The 19,985-nt window shown below is 51.6% G+C and overlaps 1 protein-coding gene and 1 long non-coding RNA gene across 11 annotated transcripts in view; one reads left to right on the forward strand and one right to left on the reverse strand.

Annotated features, from left to right (window-relative positions):
• The window catches only part of ATG7 (autophagy related 7), a 223,788-nt gene that overhangs the window by 185,488 nt on the left and 18,315 nt on the right, over nucleotides 1-19,985 (reverse strand). For 4 of the 10 annotated variants that reach the window (XM_008260431.5, XM_089306662.1, XM_089306664.1 and 1 more), the window contains exons 2-5: nucleotides 12,104-12,273; nucleotides 11,587-11,641; nucleotides 4,750-4,867; nucleotides 2,066-2,143 (exon numbers count right to left, since the gene is read on the reverse strand). In XM_008260431.5, coding sequence (XP_008258653.1) covers nucleotides 2,066-2,143; nucleotides 4,750-4,867; nucleotides 11,587-11,641; nucleotides 12,104-12,263 — 411 coding nt within the window. In that variant the 5' untranslated portion in view covers nucleotides 12,264-12,273. Of the gene's footprint in view, nucleotides 1-2,065; nucleotides 2,144-4,749; nucleotides 4,868-11,586; nucleotides 11,766-12,103; nucleotides 12,277-19,985 lie in introns of those variants that run through there. The other 6 variants (XM_070051102.2, XM_089306663.1, XM_089306665.1 and 3 more) reach the window with 4 other exon arrangements.
• On the forward strand, nucleotides 3,106-10,317 carry LOC149124453 (uncharacterized). Its single transcript, XR_016215077.1, has 2 exons — nucleotides 3,106-3,422; nucleotides 8,110-10,317. It is a non-coding gene; the product is annotated as an uncharacterized LOC149124453 (long non-coding RNA).

Consider the following 19,985-nt stretch of genomic DNA (forward strand, 5'->3'; position numbering starts at 1 on the left):
AGTGGGAAAGAAGACAACCAAAGCTGAAGAAGCTGTGGTGAAACCAGTTACCAGGTGGCAACATTAACACTCACAGGCCCGCCCCACAGAACTTACTCTGAAGAATTGAAATAAAGAGGAAAACGACCACCACTGTTCACTACAATGGTTTTTATAACAGTGAACGTTGGATACAACAGGGTGCGCAGTGGGCGTCTGGGACACACATGTGATAAAACAGCCGACATAATTACAGGGGATTTGTTAGTTTTACACACACACACACACACACACACACTAGAGTACTTCAAAAAGCTCATGGATAATGGAATTGAAAGATAAACTTATTTTGGTACAAAAAACTTAAATTCATATACGAGTTAGTCTTCAAAAAGTTCATAAAAATTGCCTATTACAAGAAAACTGGGGGTGGGCACTTGGCAGTAGTTAAGATGCCAATTGGGACACCTGCATCCCCTATCAGAATGCCTGCTTCGAGTTCTGGCTCTGCTTTTAATACAGCTAACTGCTAATATACACCCTGGAGGGCAGTAGGTGAGGGCTTAACTACTTGGGTCGCAGGGCTAGCACTGTGGCACAGCGGGTTAAGCCGCTGACTGTGACACCAGCCTCCCACATGGGTGCCGGTAAAAGTCCTGGTGTTCTACTTCTGATTCAGCTCCCTGCTAATGCTCCTGGGAAAGCAGCAGAAGATGGCCCAGGTGCTTGGGCCCTGCACCCATGTGGGAGACCTGGATGGAGTTCCAGGCTTTTGCCTACCCAGTCTTGGGCCTTTGTGACCATTTAGGGAGTAAACCAGTAGATGAAGGGTTTCTTTCTCTCTCTGTCTACCCCTCTCTGTATAACTCTATCTTTCAAATAAATAAATAGATAAGTAAATATTTGAGTCTTTGCTGCTTACATAGGATACCGCGATTGAATTCTTGGCTCCTGGCTTTGGCTTGGATGACTCGTGGGCATCCAAGATGTTATGGGCACCTAGTAAGTGAACCAGTGAATTTTTTTTTTAAGATTTTATTTATTTACTTGACAGGTAGTTACAGACAGAGAGAAGGGAAGACAGAGAGAAAGGTTTCTCATCCACTGGTTCACTCTCCAAATGGCCACAACAGCTGGAGCTGGGCCGATCCAAAGCCAGGAGCCAGGAACTTCTTCTTGGTCTCCCATGCGGGTGCAAGGGCCCAAGCACTTGGGCCATCTTCTACTGGTTTCCCAAGCCAAAGCAGAGAGCTGGATCAGAAGAAAAGCAGCCAGGACTAGAACCTGCACCAAGATGGGGTGCTGGCACTGCAGGTGGAGGCTTAGCCCACTGTGCCACAACACTGGCCCTGAAATAGTGAGTTTCAGATACCACCCTCTGTCTCTCTCCACCTACCAATAAAAATAAGTAAGTAAATACAAACCTAATGGACTTCAATAACTTCTGCACAAAGTAAACTCATCTTTTAACTCCATTCTCCACACACCTTTTGAAGTGCCTTTGCATGCACACAGAACACATCTGTGTGTGCGTGTACGTGAGCAGCTCATGCCTCCACAATCTGCCTTTGCCCCTCCCTGTTTTCCACTCCCGGAGACCAGGCCCTTCCCTCCAGCTCTCAACTCCCACTTCCCTGGGCAGCTCTGCCACACTCCTGAGATTTCTTTTGTTCTTCAATGCTGCCCTCAATGTTCATTTTAATTAGATCTCACTCCTTTCTTTTTTAAACAGTCACATGGTCAGGCCTTAGATATGACCTCAAGGCCAGAAGCCCCTTTCACGTATTTGGCTGGACGCAGCCACGCGCTCTGCAGGACGGCGTTTAGTAAAGACGCCAGCGGCGCAGAAACCCCTGCTTTCACGCGGAGTAGCAGGAGCGGGGCCACCGTGCAAACAACCTACACGCTCGCTGCCAGGAGTTGGGCAGGAACGAATGGATTCCGCCAGCAGTCACAGGTGCCAGCGCCGGCTGGCTGCTAATCCAATGAGGGGGAAGCCACAGCTGCAGAGGGAAGAGCGCAGAGCGCCCTGACGGCCCCGGGGACTGCACCAGGGGATGCCCGAGCCCCAGGAGCCCGCACTCACTGCGAATGTCAAGAGGAGGAACTTGTTGAGGAGCACGGGGTCTTCAAGAGCAGCCCCTGACTTAATGGACTCCCATATCTGCCGGAAGAAAGAAAAGTGCCAGGCAGGTTAGTCGGTATCTCGAGGGACACGTGGAGCCAAAGGTGAGCTCGTCTCTCTCACCGGCCGGCCACCGCTTCCGCCAGGCACGGAAAGGGCCACCATCCCGCTGTGCCCACCTCACACCGCCTGCCTCTCTGCCCACCCCACTCACTCCGGTGTCTGAGCAAAGTGAGAGGCCCAGGCACCTGCTCTCTGCGGTCAGCCTCGTGCCTTCTTGACGTCCTTCAGCAAATCCTTACCGTCCACTACACACAAGCCACAGGTGGGCTTCAGAAATCAACAACAGTCCCTGTGTTCAAGAAGCTCACAGCCAATCTAAGCCGAGAGACGGGCACAGAGGATTTGAGTTCAACACCACCCAGGACCGGCAGTCAGAAAAGCAGGCAGGATTCCTGGGGCCGGGGAGGCAGCAGGGGAAGGAGCCTGCAAGGCACTCCCAGAGGAGATAGTCTGAAATATGCAAGGCACTTCAAAAAGTTCGTGGAAAAGTGCAACTGAAACAAGCCTACTTTAATGCAAAAAAAAAAATCAAAAAAACAAAAAACAAACAAACAAAAAAAAAAAAACCACGAAATCCATGCATTTTCCGGAGATGCATTGTATTTGGGGACTTCTGAAACCCTTATCTGGGATTCCCCTGACTGTCCTGCAAGATGAAGAAAAGAGAAAATTCAGGTTTATGTAGCAGAAGCTGGCACTGGCCAGAGCTGCTGAAGACAAGATGTTTCAGGGGTGCTGGCTGTTCAACCTTGTGTTACCGACTTGTGGGGAGCAACCCGGGCTTAGACTAAGTTACTGGAATTAAGACTTATTCTATGCATCTGCTCTCCCACAATATGGCGCTGGGAGAGAAGAAAACAGTTTGTACACAGCTGCCTCCAGTTCAGCTAATAAACTGTAGGACTTGCTCCTGATTGGAGAGCAGCGTACTCGGCGTGTGGGCAGCTGAGTTAGGATTGGCGGAGGAGGACTATAAAGGAGGAAAGAGATGGCATGCACCGGGAACATCTAAGGGGAACACCTGTGCAGCCCCCGAGAAGAGCCGGCCGGCGGTGTGCCGCTCCCCTGCGGAAGTGGGGAAGGCGGCCAGGGGGAACCGCCCTTCCACGGAGGTGGAAGGGATAGTAGCCAACCCGGGAAGAACCGGCAGCAAACCCGGGGAGGGCCGAGCAGACGAAAGAACAGCGCAGGGTCCTGTGTTGCTCCTCCACAAAGAGAGGGAGCGACACGACTGAGCAAGACAACATCTGGGCCAGTAAGAACCATCCCCCAGTTATGGGTCAAGAAGGAAATAAGCCAGGAGAAGCTCTGACTGCTGACAACCTCAGACAAGTGAGGGACACCCTGAAAGCTGGGGAGTGGGAGTCTGAGCCTGGGTGGGGGTGTGTTCCTGGGGCAAGCATCCTGTTTTGGTCCACTGTGGAAAAAACCTGACCCAACTCTTTGGAGATGCCCTTCTAAGGGTACAGCTCAAACAGCAGGCCAGGGAAGTCAAGTCACAGGCCAAGAACACTGACCATCACCGCCGACCAGGAGCTGCGTCTCCCACGAAGGACGCCTCAAGGCCCAAGGCGGAAACTCCCTTCCCCGACCCCTGCACACGTACAGATCAGACTCCACTCAGTGGGTAACAGACTGGGATAACCGCCCCCACCTTCCACTTTCTTCGGTCTCACTAACAGACATGGAGTGCAGAATGTCTGGTGGTCCATTTTCAACAAGGATTGGAAAATTACTATCAGCTGACTTGCAGATGGTGCCACATTCCCCCAGAAAACAGGATGTCAGGGAGCAGCCGACTCACTAGAGGAAGGTAACTTTGTAACTTAGGCCACATCTGGGAAGACTGTATACTCCATGGTACGCAGCCAGTAGGGAACCGAGGGAGGGACCTGTGTGCTATGACAGAAATTGCTCGCTGTACCTGCTGTGGGCGAGCCTGCTCATCAGACACCCAATCTTGCAAGACCGATAACAGAGGCTCTTTCACTGCACTTCCTGAGTCCAAGTCCACCTCTTGCGTGGCCAGATGAGGACATTTCCCACAGAGAGAGACAAAGGCAAGGCATTCCAGGCAGAAAGAACATTGCATTCCCAGGAGAGGGAAGAGAACAAAAGTAGGTGAAGCGAGACTCAAGTGATTTGCTGTGATGGAGACAGAGGAAGCAGGGACAGAATGACAGCACACAGAGGACAAACAGGTCAGCAGGGGCCAGGCCAGCAAGGGCCTTGCCAGTCAGATGAAGTGATTGGGTTCTGCCCTGATGACTCAGGAGAGGCTGCACGATCACCTCCTAGAATCATGAAGCACAGGATGGTCAAGGTCTCCAAAAGACAAAGACGACACTGAGTTATAGGAAGATACTCAGAGAGGCCATGTGGCTTCCCAGCTCACCCGATTTCCAACCTCTGTACCTTGCCACCCCTGGATTTCCCCTGAATGTCTTCTCCCTGAACTTCCAGCCCACACATAAGGAGGGAGCTGGGAGTATTCTCTCTGGGGAAACCACCCAGGGTCCACAAACAACTCTGAGTGCCCACTGTGGTTTCCGTGACAGACACATCACGTTTTCCCAGCTGACCTTGTTTGCTGTTTGTTCCAGGAGGAGCTTCTTGTCTGCAGTCTTGAATGACTCAAGCGTGTTGGTGTTGTACAGGGTTCCCAGGGCTGGGCAGCAACGGGCAGGAGTGGGGGCGCTCCTGGATGCGAGAGAAAGACACACAGTTATCCAGGTACCACAGCCAGCCAGGGCAGGACAAATAAGCCACATGGCAGCTGAAGGCCAAGGGTGCCACTCCAGAGGGCATACAGGTTCCTTGGTGGAAGACGGCCATCACTCAACGACTGAAACTGGGGGCCCCAGCGCTGCTCCCCCACTGCCCTCTGTGTGGGAGTTCCTTCCCTGTCCCTTATTCTTTCTCACCTTTCAGTCTTACTGAGCCAGGAACTGCGCAAGGTCTGGATCATAACAGCTCCTTGCCCACTGTAAAGTTTCAGCAACTTATCTAAGGCCACATAATGGCCAGAGCTCAATCTCAAGCCAGAACTAGTGGACTCCAGGTGCCGCAGCACAAACCTCCTGCTCAAACCCTCCCCGGCCTCGAGGCCTGCTCCAATCCATCTTCTTCCAGGAAGCCAGCTCCTACTTAAAAAGTTTATCTGTTTACCCATTTAAGTCAAAGCATAGTATTTCACAGCACTTTCAAGGACAGCTGCACACCCCCAGCCAGAGCCCAGCAAGCCCTCCCTGATACCCTGCGCCTCCCTGCCCCGCATGGCTCTGCCCAGAGCTGCTGCATAGCACACCTGCCGGCTGTCTGAGCCACGTAGACAAAACGTATTCCACCTGGGCCACCTGTCAATCTCTCTACACTGTCCCCAGTGGTCTCCCAGTCCTCAGAGCAATCCAAGTCAGGAGAAGAAAACGGGTGGATTCTGAATATAAATTCAGACGGAGGCAAAGCTGCTCTCTTTTCTGAAATGATTAGCTTGTGTTCCAGAAGTTCGGACGCTGAATGGAAATCTTCATCTCATTAGCAGCCTACCCTCGCTGTCTCTTAGAACTACTGTGGACAGAATGCGCTCCTACTGACTGCACTGAGGGGGGCTGCAGTGCTTCGAAGCCCAGGGTTTCTTCATTCAGAGTCTGTGAAGACAGGGTTCGGGGAGCTGAAGGAGAACAGATCGAAACCTGGTGCAGGTGCTGAGGGGTGCAGTAGAACGACAGTGGCTCTGTCACAGACTGTGTGTCTCAAATGCCACAGCCTACAGGACAGCTTGCTTTCAACAGCCAGAGCCTTCCCGTGGGAGCTCTGAGTTCACAAGTCACAGGCTGTGTGTCACCATCCAGGTTAAATGAGGACATCAGACAGTCTGGAGGAGGCAGGGAAATCACAAGGAGACAAGATTAAGTTCACAGGGAAGGAGAAGGAAGCAGAGCAGCTGGTAAACCTCGCTCTACACTGGGACTTTAGCCGTGAAACTGCCGGCACAGGAGGAAGGATGCCATGACCTAGTTTGAGTCACTCAGCCTTCGCCTACACGTCCAGGTGCCCAGGTCGGGAGGGCCACGCTGAAGCCTCACTCTAAGAGGGGAGAAACCTGCCTCCTGAGGCCAGGAGCCGCTGCCATGACAGCCAGGCGGTGGGAGCCCCGGCACGCGTGTGAGTGAGTGAGGCCAACCTGACGTTACAAAGGACCAAGTTCCACCTGGGAGGTGAAACACATCAGAAAAAATGATAACGGAAGGGAAGTGCTAGCAACTTGGAGACAAAAGAATTTAGTCCCAGTCCTGGCCCTGACACTTAGGTTTCCTAGGATTCCATCCATATGAAACGTCCAGAGTAGGCAAACGCTCAGGGACGGACAGATTGTCGGGAGATTCCTGGTTGCCAGCAAGGGGGAGGGGACACAGAGGGACGGCTAAGCATTTCTTTTTGGAATGTTCTGGAATCAGAGAGTGATGGTGGTTGTACAACTTTGTGAATTTACTAAAAACTAATAGCTGTGCCTTTTTTTTTTTTTAATATATTTATTTGAAAGAGTTACACAGAGAAAGACAGAGAGTCAGGGCATGGGGAAGGGGAAGGAGGAAGGGGGAGGGAGATATCTTTCATCTGCTGATTCACTCCCCAGATGATAGCAATGGCCAACACTGGGCCAGACTAAAGCCAGGAGCCAGGAGCTTCTTCCACGTCTCCTACATGGGTGACAGGAGCCCAAACACTTGGCCATCTTCTGCTGCTTTCCCCAGGCCATTAGCAGGGGCTGAATCAGAAGTGGAGCAGTCGGGACATGCAAACCACGTCCGGTGCCCATATGGGATGCCAGCATAACAAGTGATAGCTTTACCTGCTGCGGCACAAAGCCAGCCTCTGAACTGTGCATTTTTAAATGGTAAATTTTACAGGACGTGACTTACAGCTCACTGAGGCTGTTGAAATGATTTGAATCAGAAATCTCTGTTACATCCTTGAGCCAACAGTGACCTCGCAGGGATCCAACCCTTGCGCTGCCTTCACACCTGCCTGTGCACGCCTGGTCTCACTGGCTACTCAGAAAGCACTGCAGCTGTTCTGTACATTATCCACACACGCCTGACAGCAGGCAGGGGGCAGAAGGAGCTGAATCCTCTGGAACAAGAGCAGCGCTGCTGTCCATGCCGGGCGGCTTCCCGCGCCTGCGGGCACCTCTGGGACCTGGGAAGGCAGAGGCGTGACGCGTGACCTCTCGCTTTCTGCATCAATCTCTGGATTTCCGTTTCTAGCATCCCCTAACAAAGTCCACGCTGTCAGTCCAACAGCTGCACTGCATCCCTTTTTGACGGCCACGCACTGAGACTGCGTGGAGCCCTGGAACACACCCAGCCCTGAGTGGGCGCGGGCGCTGCAGCCTCTGACCCCCACGGCTGCTTCCTAAGTCCTGGGAGGGCGAGGATGATCCCTTCTGTTTCTCTAAGTCACCTTGAAGACAAACACTCAGCGAGAGGAAGGGGGCCAGGGAAATGCCCTCCTTCCAACGTTACAGAGGCAGGCATTTGACGTGCAGTTAGGGCACCACTCAGGATGCCCATGTCCAACCTCAGAGGGCCTGGGTTCCCGTCCCAGCTCTGTTCCCAATTCTCTCCTCCTGCTAATGCACACCCTGCGAGGTGCACCAATGGCTCAAGTCATTGGGTCCTTGACAACCACGTGAGAACTGCAATGAGTTTCTGGCTCCCAGCTTTGGCCTGGCCCAGTCCCAGCTGTTGTGGGCACTGGAGGGGTAAACCAGCAGAAAGGAGACAACTGTCTCTCTCTTCGCATTTCAAAGAATAAAATAATTTAAAAAAACTCAAAAACCCAAACCTCAGATGTTCATGTGAGACCCAGGGAATTAACTCATCAAGACAAGTCCCACTGGTCCACGGGCTGTCTAACAAAATCTATTCTCTTCTCTGCAGAACAGAATACACACGGGACGCCACAGCTGGGCAGCCGTTTCCCAGACGGCTTGGCAAGACAAGTAGGTCCCAGCTCTCCCCGAGGGACAGTGAGTGGAGTGACGCTGTCTCTCCCCAGCCTTTGGGAGCTTGGGTGTGTCTCTTCCACCTGCTTTCACACCAGCTCTCTTTCCCTAGCTACTGTCACCTGAAAGTGACAAGCCAGCCCTAATGAGCATGCAGAGTCCAAGCCCCTGGGGCTTCAGGAGCCATAAAATGGAAGAAGCCTGACCACCAGCCCTGGACTGCTGAGTGAGCAAGAAACAAACTTCCTCTGTACTGGGCCCTTCTGTTCTGGGGGTCTCACAATGGCTGCTGCTTGAGAAAATGCCACTTGACTGACAACGCACCGAACAGAATTCAGAGAAAAGGATCTAGTGTTGCTAACTGTAGCAGCAATTCTTAAAACTTCCAGGAACTCGGTGCAAAGGGGATTTATCTGGTGCCGTGTGAGACTGAGACACTCCAGGCATCCACAGACGAGCACCAGGACAGTGGGTTCCTGAGCTCCGTCTCATTCCTCTCTGTGTGCCCACCGCCTACTACGCTCTACTGCTGAGACCCAGAGCAGGCCATCAACAGGAGTCCTGAGTAATGATTACCCCTTCACACCTCCCAGCACCCAGACACTCTCTTACGCTACAGGGGTCTCTGGGAATGTATCTCGTAAGGCTTTGTACTCCTGATGCCAACACATCCTGCATGTCGTGACACTGCTGTCTGATGGATACATTCATAGACATTTTCCCTACATGCCCATGCAGAAATGTAGCGGTGAAAACAGGGCTAGAGGGCCGGTGCTGTGGTGTAGCAGGCTAAGTGCCTGCGGCACCGGCATCCCATATGAACACTGGTTTGTGTCCTGGCTGCTCCTCTTCCAATCCAGCTCTTTCGGCCCGGGAAAGCATTGGAGGATGGCCCAAGTGCTTGGGCCCCTGCACCCACATGGGAAATCCAGAGGATGCTCCTGGCTTCAGACTGGTCTAGCTCCAGCCATTGCGGCCATTTGGGGAGAAAACCAGCAGATGGAAGACCTTTCTCTCTGTCTCTTCCTCTCTCGGTATGTAGCTCTAGCTCTCAAATAAATAAATAAATCAAAAAATCTTTAAAAAGAAAACAGGGCTGGAATGGTAATAACAGAGCTCATCTGGATGTAAACAATCCATGCCCTTGGAGGAATCCCAAATGCCTTCATTAAACTTTTCAATCCCCCTAAGAAAGAAGGACTTGGAAAAATCACAGAAGGAACATTAGAAGCCCAGCACCCAACTCAAAGATGAGATAAATGAAGCTGCAAAAAACCAAAGGGACAGGGCCAGCGCTGTGGTGTACCAGGTAAAGCTACCACCTGCAGTGCCGGTATCCCATTTGGGCGCCGGTTCTAGTCCTGGCTGCTCCTCTTCCGATTCAGCTCTCTGCTATGGCCTGGGAAAGCAGTGGAAGATGGCCCAAGTCCTTGGGCCCCTGCACCCGCGTGGGAGCCTTGGAAGAGGCTCTTGACTCCTGGCTTCGGACTGGCGCAGCTCCTGCCATTGCAACCATCTGGGGAGTGAACCAGGCAGCACAAGCACTAGCATGAGCTGAAGACGGGACGTTTCAGACTCAATCAAAACTAGAGCACTGAGAGCCCGCTCATCACCTGCAGATGGCTCAATGTTTGCACATTTTCAGTATTTTCTTCATTAGACTGTAACTGCTCCAAAAGGAAGCTAGCCATTGCCAAAACGGCAGAGAGACTATCAGGCTTTAATGTGTTTGGACAACAAGTAATCATAAGGGATTTCTGATGGACCAAGAAAGCTCAGAAAGACGCAAGAAACACCCACACACAGTGTTTAAACAAAGCAAAGCTGGGGCCAGCCTGGTGGCACAGCGGGTAGGGCTGCCACCTGCTGAGCCGGCATTCCATACGGGTTTGAAGCCCGGCTCCTCTACTTCTGTTATGGCCTGGGAAAGCAGTAGAAGATGGCCCAAGTCCTTGGGCCCCTGCACCCACATGAGAGACCTGGAAGAAGCTCCTAGCTCCTGGCTTCGGATTGGCCTAGCTCCAGCTGTTGTGGCCATTTGGGGAGTGAATCAGCAGATGGAAGACCTTTATCTCTCTCTCTGCCTCTGCATCTCTGTAACTCTGCTTTTTAAATAAATCTTAAAAAAAAAAAAAAAAAAGAAAACAAACCTAAAACTGTTTTGGATTTATGTGATGCTTTTGAATTTGCAATTTGATTGAAATAAAGGAATAAAATGCACCAATTTTTTGAGCTTTTTAAACTCCAGGGATATTTTTGTCTTTTTTATTTGAGACGCAGACACACACAGAGAAAGAGAGTGAGCGAGCAAGCCAGCCCCACAATAGCTGAGGCTGGAGCAGGCTGAAGCCAGGAGCTGGGAGCTAGAAACTCAATACAAGTCTCTCATGTGGGAGAGAAGGACCCAACTACTTGAGCCATCACCTGCTGTCTCCTAGGGTGCACATTAGCAGGAGCTGGAATCAGGAGCAGAACTGGAACTCCAACCCAGGTACCCTGATAATGGAATGGGGACGTCCCAACTGGTGTGGTAAAGGCTGCGCCACACTCCGCCCCCTGGCTGATCCTCAGGCTACAGGACTACATGCACAGCCTAGCTCCTCGGCAGGGGCTGACCCCAACGCCCCTGGACGTGGGCACTGCAAATCTCAAACACAACATGCCTGAAACAAGCTTAACCTCCTCTGGAAATCGTATCCCCTCGCAGGTCTCTACTGTAGAAGGAAACCCCCCTAGCTACTCAGACGGGATCTCAGAAACACCTATCTGAACGCTTTTTTATCTTTCTCTCACCCCTGCGACGTGTGACCTTTAGCAGGCCCTCTCACCTTTGGACCCATTTCGGTCTCATTTGACAAAGAGAGCAGCAGCACACCAGGCATATGCTCAAGAAACTGCCTAGCTACGCAGGTGCTCAGGAGATACTCTCCTCCCCCACAGCTCCCAAGAGGGTAAAAAGATACTTTGAGGATGTTCGTGTCACATTTCCACATGGATGCCGTTAATGCCTTACAAGGTGGCTGGCATACAGAACTAGCCTAATAAACGCTCAGTGATGGATGCCCAGGGACCAGCAGTTGAAGGCGTAACTCAAGAGGCATCATAAAGCATCACAAAATATTAACTACAATTGGAATCAGGAGGGATGTTATCTAAGTCTTAATTAATCTAGATGGTACTTGGCCCTAATGAGCTCTGAAAAATAATCATTTTTTCCAATGAGAAAGTGAAGCGGAGGGCCCCAAGCATCCAGCACTTGTCTTGATGGGAAGAGTAGGAGGGCCATGTTCGACCTCCCCAGGGGCACCTTAGCTCTTCCCGGGGTCCACTTGCAGCAAAGTAAAGGACACTCCCTCCTCTCCAGAAATCAACGGGGTTCTTCACTTTAGATCGTGAATCAATAAATACTCACATGTCAAAAGCACTGAACTCCAACGTTAAGCGAGCTGGCAGCCCGGCAGAATCACCTGGACAGAAGCATCATCGTATTTTCAATTAAAGTCAGAAATAGCAGCATTCCTAACAAAAGCGTTTGTGAAGAGCTCTGTTCTCTTTGTCGAGCCCAAAGTGCTCCGTCCAATTTCCGATCATCTATGATACACAAACAACATCTGAACAGATACTGGCAGAATGTGACACAGCTCTCGTGAATACAAGGGATTTGCCAAGAATATAAAAATAGATGCACTGGAAACATCAGTATTTCCAGCCTCCCCCAGCTCCTCCCAGCAGTGCTGGGTGATGGGCAAAATGTGGCCTGACAACTCGGGCTTCAGCACCCCATTCCTCTCCCCACAACCTGGGCAAAGAAATGCAAATGACCAGGGCTCGAAAGTCACCTGTAAAATCAAGGTGACTGACACCGCACTGCAGGAGAGAGAGGTGGCAGAGGATGAGGGGCGAGGGGCGAGGGGCTCACTGTCACCTACCATTGTAGTAATAACCCTTAATGTCCTTGGGCGCCTCATCCAGCCGATACTCATTCAGCTTCTTCTGCGTCAGCTCGTGCCAGAAGCCCACGTCCAGGGCACTGCTGAAGGGGGCAAACTGCAGTTTGGAGAGGCCGGGGTCACCCGTAGCTGCTGCCATTCTTGGCTGCCTGCTGAGAAACAGGACAGAACACGACATGATGGTAGAGCCAGGCAAATGTGGTGAGAAGGACCGGCGGTGATGAAGCGGAACTCAAACAAGCAAAGGGTAATGAGAGGGATTGGCACTATGACTTTTTTTTTTTAATTGTGGCCCCCAAACCCCACAAAACATCTAATTGGCATTTTCGTGTTTTGAATTACTTCTTTTTGTGTCCTGGCCATTCTGAGGGGGTGGTTCAGCAGGACTGAGGCCACAGACAGTGTTCCGACACGGACACAGAATACTTCATCTAGTGAAGCTGGGCCTCCACACCTTTAGACAGCAAGTCCCATGCCCTCAGGCAACCACCGCTGCTCTCTCTCTCTCTAGGAGCTGGACTGCTGGCCAGCTGGCATGAGGAGAATCACACTGCATTTGTCTCTTTGTGACTGGCTTGATTTCACACAATACAAAACTGGGAAAGCCATCCTGAGTGGTTGCCTGTGCTGTCAGGGTTAGCCTCCCTGTGACCCCAGTGGGTTTTCTAAGTAACCCTTTTGGGCACAACTTCTGTGCATCTTCCTCTTGGGTGTGCACGGGCATGCACGCACACACACACATACACACACACCCTGCTTTTTTTTTTTCACAGGCAGAGTTACCCTTCAAATGGCTGCTACAGCCAGTGCGCTGCACCGATCCGAAGCCAGGAGCCAGGTGCTTCTCCTGGTCTCCCATGCGGGTGCAGGGCCCAAGCACCTGGGCCACCCTCCATTGCCTTCCCAGGCCACAGCAGAGAACTAGACTGGAAGAGGAGCAACCGCGACAGAATCTGGTGCCCCAACCAGGACTAGAACCCGGGGTGCCAGTGCCGCAGGCGGAGGATTAGTCTAGTGAGCCATGGCACCGGCCACACACCCTGCTTTGAGAAGCACAATCCTGGAGGAACCTGGCAGCCTCAGGAGGCACAGACTGACGGGCCCCTGGCTCCCCGCCCCAACCCAGTGCCCCGCGGCGAGGCACCAGCACTGCCACCGCAGAATGGATGAAGTCCCACTGACGGGGTACGCGAATAAAGGACAATTCCAATCCGCTCGAGAAAGTTTGCCTGCGTTTTGTGCCAAGATTATTAAAATGACTGAGGTTCTTCCCACTGGCTGGGTGTCTGGACTAGAGATGAGGGCTGTGGGCCGACAGCACTCTGTGACGGAACACAAGGCCAGTGCGCTACGCGGCACGTGCTGAGAATCAAGGGGAGGAGGGTGAAGGAGAAAGGTTCTGTGGAGAGACGGGCACTGAGGCATGCTGGGAAGGGTGGCAGAGGAGCAGAGGAACTGGGAGGGCGCAGACGGGAAAAGCGTGAGACTGGCCGTGCGGCAGCGCACACAAAGCTCAACAGGCTGCAGGTGAGCACGCACGGAGACGCCGCAAACCCGCGGCTGAGGCACTTCAGTGGTGCCTGCACAGGCAGTGTGGCACACGTGCCGCGGTAAAAGGGCCTCGAAAGAGAAAGACAGGTATTAAAGAGCGTTGTCTGGGAGGCCATGGGTTTGGACTGGGCACCTTCCCCGGGCCCAACAGACCACACCAGTAGAGAGTAGAATCACAGCACTGAGCTTGGGCCGACTGCACAAAGTCTTGTGTCCACTTACCCAATTAAGGTGCCAACAATTAGGCAATAACCCCAGGGTCTATTTTCCCATAAATCTCCGCAACTCTGGTTCTGGGAGCTGCCCACCCAGGCACCATGGTTCTGCCTTATTTTTCTCAACTGCTGTTAAATCTAACTGATTTAAGGAAACTTTCCTTTGACACGGGCAACGTAGCTAGGAGTCTAAGGGTCTGTGACAACCTGGGAGAAAGCAACAGTGGACAGGAGGAGGCCTTCACTGGGGATATGTTTGAGAGAAAAAACTGGAGTCTTGGTCAATTCAAGGAACAAGAGAGGAACAAGCCCTGGGTGTGCCGAGCCGTGGCTGGCCTGGAGAAGGACACGTCTCAGAGGCAGAGTTGTCCTGGAAGAATACACGGTATGCACAGTGGGAGGCGACGGTGAAGCTGGTGCCAGGAAATGGGCTGGCACCAGAAGCTGGACCCAGAGAGGCTCACGAGTCACCGACACTGAGGTAAGAGCTGGGGTGGGTCCCGTGGGCAGGCGTCAACATGGCATGTGGCCCTGGCACTCACCAAGTTAACCCTGAAGTCATATGCTGTGGTCCTAGAGAGCAGACGCCGAGCCCAGCTGGGACACCTGTAGTGGTGAGCTGCAATGAAACGCCTGAGGCAAGCTTCCAGGGGAGGAAGGAGGCTTATCTGGGCTTCCAGTTTTGAAGGTTTGGAGTCCAAGACCAGGTGGACCCCGCTGGTTCATACATCCTGTGAGCCCAGAGGACACACGGCAGAGCATGTGCAGAGGAAGGAACAAGGGGGGCCAGGAGGCAGCGAGCGAGAAGGGCCAGGCCCGGCCCAGGCTGACACACAGCAAACCTCGCAGGAACTACCTTCCAAGGGCGCGTCCCACTGACCGAAGGACCTCCCGTATGTCCACCTCCCAAGAGGCGCCATAACTGGAGCAAGCCTCCAGCCTCCTAGCCGCACCGATCTGTGACCTCAGGACTTAGCGATCACCCATACATAGTTTGCCAATTCGTAACCCATTCACACCACAGTGAGGCCTTTGAGAAGTGACTACAGTGGAATGGGTTGTGAGGGTGGAGTCCCCATGACGATCCTGAAGGCTTTGCAAACGACCACAAAGAGAGACTTGTGCATGCTCCCTGCCTCTTGCCACGTGACACCGCAGGCCAGCAAGAATGCCAACACCAGAGGTCAAGCCCCTGGGGCCCACCTGCTCTCTGTGAGCCAACGTAAATCTCATTTTTTTTGTGAAGTCACACTGCCTCAGGAATTTGAGACCCAGCACGATGAAGACAGGAATAGTTGGAGCACCAGGACGCTGCATCGCTGACCCAAGGCAATTAGAAACTGTGAGAAGAGGAGTGATCAAAGGCCACGAGAAGTCAGAGAAAATGAACGGTCAATGCCACTGAATTCTGAAGCTTAAGAGGAACTCAGCAGTGTCTTCCTAAAACGCAATTTGATAGAAAATTGCTAAAAAGAGAACAGGCTGAAAAGGCAGGATTACCGCTGGGGAGCACCTGACCGTCCACGGCAAGTTCCAGGAGGCAGGTTAGTTTGCTCCTGGGCTCCCACGGGCAGCTGCTTTTCAGCAGGCTCAATGTGTTCTCCACATTTAAAAATATGCTTTGACAACAGATGTCCAGTTGTGAATGAAAGAAAAATTCACAATGGGGGCTTAACAGATTGAGAAAACCAAACAGAACACCAGAGGTGGAATGGCAATAACAAAACATTTTTCCGTATAATCAATAAGCTTCAATGACCTTGAAGGACAGCACGACACTGTCCCCAAAGTTCCCCACTGCCTCCTAGGGTTTGCAGCCTCACATGGCCACACAGTGCCTGCCCAAGGCTTTGCAAACTTTCATCACCTTGAAGGCTTCTTAAAAACAGAGTTGCCTGTGGAAGGGAGAAGGGACGGGGTGTGGGCCGCAGCCGGGAGCCCGCCCAGCGCCCAGGGATGCTGACACCTGCAGGCACCACCGTGCTGCCTGCGGGGCACAGGCACGCTCACTTTGGAAGCCCCTCCTAAATCACACCACACGTATTTAAGTGCACCCTCGGCATTCTCACTCCTTCTTCGAGGCCACTCTGAGCGTTCCCACAGGCCCCTGCAGAGCTCGTGGACACCGATGCTGAGGTTCCAGCGCCTCGCGGGGAAACGGGACTCAGGACCCACATGGGAAGGAGGACTCTCCAGCCTGCTGCTTTGTTTGCCGGGCCTTTCTCCTCTCCCCCTTGGCAGTGCACCTAGCACGTTCTCTCTGCTGCTGGTCTGTGAGGGATTCCAGGTTCAGCCTTCTCTTTAGTCTATAAGCTCTTCCCCAAAGCAAAATCTTTCCTTTTCAACACAATTTCCATCGATCCACCAGCCATTGATTTGTCTCTTAAAGCCAAGACTTAGATCTCAAATGCAACAAATCCAAAACTCAACCTGTCTCTTCCCAAAACCCTGCCCTCTTGTCTTTATTTCCTGGTCTCCTTAGCAGAACACCAGATCCAGAAAGGAAACTCAAAGTCACCTTCAATTTTCCTCTCTTCCACATGGAATAAAGCACTAATCCCCAGAGGTTCAACCTTGAACAGCTCCTGGGATAAGAAGGCAACAGTTACCAAGCGCCAGTCAGGGCAGGCAAGGCAGCAGGGCTGCCCCCGGAATTCTGCTCTCCCAGGAGCCTGGGACACTCCAGTTGAAGAAACGGAGGTTCAAAGAGTAAGAAATTGGCACAAGGCCTGTGGCTAGCAATGGGGGTCCTGGGTTCACACTGAAGTTCCTCAAAGTCCACGTGCCTCAGGCTAACTGATGCTTCTGGTCCAGGTGGGCTCCCTTCTTCCCTTGCCTGGAAGCTCACCCCCTCTTCTTGCACCTCCCACTTCAACATCTGCAGTACCTCACCCTCAGGCCACTGTCTCCTCCAAACAAGAGGGCGCGGTTGTTTAAAAGAAACAAACAAACAACTAAAGCCTCTTAGGCCATACCATGGGTGTTTGGCACAGCAGCTGTTTCGGTTTAACTTAGTATCCCAAGTCAGAGTGCCTAGGTATGAGTTCCAGCTCATCCATGTCCAATCCAACTTCCTGCTAATGCACACTCTGGGAGGCAGCAGGGGATGACCCCAGTACTTGTCCCTGCCACATGTGGGACACCCAAAAAAGTTTCTGGCTCCTGGGTTTGGTCTGACCCAGCTCAGACCACTGAGGGCATCTGGAGCATAAACAAGCAGATCGGAGCTCCATGTCTGTCTCTCTCTGTCTTTCAGATAAAGTATATACATACATACTTACAGACCTACATACACATAAACATACCTACTCATATACATACCTACCTACCGGCTTACATAATCACACACACAAATGTCTACATACATACACACCTAAATATACACACAACTATACACCTACCGACCTACATATCCACATACATAAATGCCTACATACACACCTACCTACATACATACATATCTTCTACCTACATACCTATGTGCAAACACACCTACACACATACCTACCTGCACACATGCATACCTACATACATGCATACCTACACACATGCATACCTGCACACATGCATACCTTCATACATGCATACCTACACACATGCATACCTACACACATACCTACCTGCACACATGCATACCTACACACATGCATACCTACATACATGCATACCTACATACATGCATACCTTCATACATACACACCTATTACATATACATATACACACACCTACCTACCTACTTATACACATACATACCTACAGACCCACATACCTACACACATGCCTCACAGACCTGACCACATGGAGTAAGGCACTGCTGGTCTCGGCACCTTTCCACCTAACCAGCACTCCTAGGAAATCTTTTCCCTTCTCTACCAAGAAAATTCCTTCTCATGTACGAAGCAGTCACTCACACTCACAGTTCCTATCCACGGGGCCCTCTGCCATGGCGACAGAGAGAAACGTTACTTAGAGCATTTATCACCATGGACTGTATGCGGAGCCTCCCCAGTCCAAAAACCTGAAACCTGAAATGCTCCAGAACTCCCCACTTTCTGAGTACCGACGTGACACCACAAGTCTGTCGGTTCAATGTGGACAAGCTGTTTCCCACAAAAGTTCTTTAAACTACTGTATAAAATTATGTTCCAGGGGCCGGCGCTGTGGCGCAGCAAGTTAAAGACCAGCCTGCAGTGCCAGCATCCCCTGTGTGTGCCAGTTCAAGTACTGGCTGCTCCTCTTCTGATCTGGCTCTCTGCTATGGCCTGGGAAAGCAGTAGAAGATGGCCCAAGTCCTTAGGCCCCCTCACCCATGTGGGAGACCTGGAAGAAGCTTCTGGCTCCTGGCTTCAAATCAGCTCAGCTCTGGCTGTTGCAGCCATTTGGGGAGTGAACTACCAGATGGAAGACCTCTCTCTCTGGCTCTGCCTCTCTGTAACTCTTTCAATAAAATAAAATAAATTCTTAAAAAAAATTACTTTCCATCTATGTGTATAAGATGTAAATGAGGCTGGTGCCGTGGCTCACTAGGCTAATCCTCTGCCTGTGGCGCTGGCACACCGGGTTCTACTTCCGGTTGGGGAGTTGGTACTGTCCCAGTTGCCCCTCTTCCAGTCCAGCTCTCTGCTGTGGCCAGGGAGTGCAGTGGAGGATGGCCCAAGTGCTTGGGCCCTGCACCCCATGGGAGACCAGGAGAAGCACCTGGCTCCTGGCTTCGGATCGGCGTAACACGCCAGTTGCAGCAGCCATTTAGGGGGTGAACCAACAGAAGGAAGACCTTTCTCTCTGTTTCTCTCTCTCTCTCTAACTCTGCCTGTCCAAAAAAAAAAAAAAAGATGTAAATGAAGCATAAATGGACTTCGTGTTCAGTGCTGGGTCCTACCCACAAAGCATCTCATCCAGAGTATGCAAATATTACAAAATTAAAAAAAAAACCTCACAGTCGGAAACTCCTGGTCCCAAGCACCCTGGATATGGCCAGACAACCCGTACGTGCTCCTTGGACAACATTTTAAAAAATTATTTAAATAACAGCAACAGTAATAGTAGAGACTGCTTAGCTGAATGTTTACTGCGTGCCAAGCACTAAACATTTTACATATCGCTCTCACAACCACCCCAGAGTGCTTAAATTACACCCACTTTACAGAAAAGAAAACTGAGGCACAGAGAGGTTACATAAACTGCCCAAAATCACAGCTCGGAGGTAGGACAGCTTCAGTTATGGCCCAGGCCTGCTGGCTTCCAAGCCCCTGTCTCATCACGGCACTGCCTTAAAGGAAGCAAGCTCTTTTCAGAACCTTTATACCACTGCTCCATTAGCGCACGGATGCTAAAAGACAACCAATCACTGTGAATCTCTCCTCTCCACAAGGAAATGAAAGGCCATGCCCAGAGCCCTCACCCTAGACGGAAGGAAACGAGGACAGCAGCAGACAGCGGTCCAAAGGAAGCTCAACTGAAATGCTAGATGTGACAGATCATCGGGCGCCACGTGTGTGAGCCACCTCAACATTCTTAAAGGTCAAGCGTGACCTACTTTATCATAACTGTGGCGGCCTGCTAAGGTCATCGAGATGAGGATCCCAGAGACAAGAAGAAAACTGTTCTTCCGCACTGAGCAGCTGGGGACAAGTGACTCAGGGTGACTGCCGAGAAGGTAACAGACGATCTGTAGTGTCAGGCAGACTTCATAAGGCCGTAGAAAAAGACACCGATCATGATAACAGACAGGCGCACTGAGAAAGTAATCTGTGTAACAGGCACAGCCTTCCAGCACGTTCCAACCTCTCTGTCTGCTGAGAAATCCTGCACAGAACACAAGAGCCTGCTGCCGTTCAGCTGCTGGAGCAGCCTGCTACGCAACAGGCTAAGGAAACACGGAGGTTTTAAGCACCAGCAGCAAGGTGTGATGAGGAATGTGCGGGAAACATCTAAATAGGCTGTTCTGGGATAAATGATTCACCTACGAACCTACACATACATCTATGTCACACCACCATGGCCCCTAAACAGGAAGGGAAAATTCAATAAGAAAATTCAGAAAAGGTGGGGGGGGGTAGTGAACCCAGGTATGGTTATTTATGTGGAACTAATCA

This window comes from Oryctolagus cuniculus, chromosome 10, assembly GCF_051225735.1.
Source record: "Oryctolagus cuniculus isolate XC-2025 breed Fujian yellow rabbit chromosome 10, ASM5122573v1, whole genome shotgun sequence".
NCBI classification, from domain to species: domain Eukaryota; kingdom Metazoa; phylum Chordata; class Mammalia; order Lagomorpha; family Leporidae; genus Oryctolagus; species Oryctolagus cuniculus.